Source organism: Phoca vitulina, unplaced genomic scaffold (assembly GCF_004348235.1).
Source record: "Phoca vitulina isolate PV1807 unplaced genomic scaffold, GSC_HSeal_1.0 scaffold2, whole genome shotgun sequence".
Classification (NCBI taxonomy): Eukaryota; Metazoa; Chordata; class Mammalia; order Carnivora; family Phocidae; genus Phoca; species Phoca vitulina.
Window position 1 is genome coordinate 61,233,211 of NW_022589705.1, and position 1,934 is coordinate 61,235,144.

Below are 1,934 nucleotides of genomic sequence, written 5' to 3' on the forward strand. Positions count from 1 at the left end.
ATTAATTAGATGGTGGTTTGGTAAAATTTTTATACTTTTAATGGTTTTTGGTTTTCCATGATGTTTTCTTAGGCAACATTCCACCAAATTACAGCTTTCCAAAAGTTGTAGTTTCATGTATAATTCCTTAGTATGATAATCATTTTCATTTTAAAACCAGAATCAGGCTGAATGTAGCTTTCTTTTTGAATCTAAAATTTATGCTAAATTTTAATCTAAAATTTAAGACACTGATACCCTAGTGTCCCATTACCTTTAATCAGAAGTAATAACACTCTTGTTGAAAAGTAAATTATCAAACAATGAAACTTAAGGTTGTAGTAAAAGTGAAAAAAAGGAAAGGAAAAAAAACCCTTGTCTTTTTTGTTAAGGCTTTATGGAATAGAATTTGTATTTAATCAGAATGACTGAAGACCCTTTTTTGGCAATGAAAGCAAAAGAAGCAAGTCAAATTGTTAGATCTCTTGTTTTTTTGTCATCTACTTATACTGCAACCACAACTATGTATAGTGCATTAGTATGAAATACTTTTGAAATACATAATTTTTAAAAAATGGAACCTATATAAAAATCACATACTGTTGGATAGGATGTTGAAATGACTGGTGTGTAATATTTTTTAAAGCCTTCATTTTTGGTCAGCACAAATTTCCTTTAATTTTCATTTCCAGTAGGATTTCATTTTGAGGTTTAACGTGTATGAAGCCAGTATAAAGTTTTACAGTGTAGTAATTCTGGATTCCAAGTCATTTAAGATGAAAACTGAAAGGTGAAGTTTACTTAAGAAAATTAATTTTCTTCTTCTGTAACATCTAAGTCTTCATCCTCTTCATCATCATCTTCTGCCTGTTGATCCTTTCTTAGTCGACAGGTAGATACCTGTCCTCTTCCACATATACACTTAGCTGAGAGTGATCTTTGAAGAGGCGACTTTGAATTTGCTCTTACGATATCTAAATGGGATGCATAATCTGGTGGATACAGAGAATTTCGGAAAACCTCCAAATCTTCTTCTTCATCAATCTTTTGAATGTTTTGGTAGGCAGCAGTGTAGACCTCTAAAGCTTTGCCATGAAATAACATTTCAATAGTGATAAATTCTGAAAATATAGTCTTTATATCCTTTATTTTCTGCTTTTCAAAATTGTCAATAGTTTCCTACAGATGACGAGTTGTTTGGGTAGCATCCATTGTAGCTCTCTGCAATTCAGTTTCTGCCTGTGAAATAACATGTGGATCCCATGGGTTTCGCTGACGTGTTCTTTCTAACTGAGTTAACTGTTTAGCTTCTCGATTCCTTGCTGTTAATGTTGCTTTGAGGTCATCTCGTTTCATTTTTACAATGGTTCCATAAGCTTTCAAAGGTTCAACTACTTTGGCTTCAAGTCTTTCAACCTCCGCTTGTCGATAATCCTGAAGTTTGGCAAACTCATCAGCAAAGTTTTTCAGGCCCTTCTTTAAATTTGGGGTCTCCGTAGAGGCATACACATTGATTTCATTCACCAGTAGGTCTGCTTTGTTTCGCAGTCTGGCAGTTTTCCGCACATAAGCAGCAAAGATTTGGCACAGCTCTCCGAAATGCTTCTCCATATTTGTGACAGCATCTTGCAGTTGTCTGGTTTGAACGTCCTGGTTTTCCATGCTGCGCCTCAACATCTTGCCTTGCGCTCCGCCGGGGACCCTGATCCGGGCCCAAGGACCTGGGCTCGGAGGCGCCCGAGCGTGCGCCCCCTCTGCACTGTTTCTTAAAGTCCAGATATGAGTGAAACCATATAATTGACTTTCTCTGACTTATTTTGCTCAATACCCTCCAGTTCCATTCACGTTGATGTAAATGGTAAGATTTCATCCTTTTTGATGGCTGAATAGTATTCTAATATATATATAAAACACATCTTCTTTATCCATTCATCTGTCGATGGACATCTGGGCTC

The 1,934-nt window shown here is 36.1% G+C and overlaps 1 protein-coding gene across 1 annotated transcript; it reads right to left on the reverse strand.

The window, feature by feature from the left end:
- Positions 1-377: 377 nt before the first annotated feature.
- On the reverse strand, positions 378-1,724 carry LOC116640039 (protein FAM92A-like). The gene is given in 1 exon segment (XM_032416844.1): positions 378-1,724. A coding segment is annotated over 1 exon segment (867 nt). The 5' UTR covers positions 1,657-1,724; the 3' UTR covers positions 378-789.
- Between the last annotated feature and the right edge of the window lie 210 nt (positions 1,725-1,934).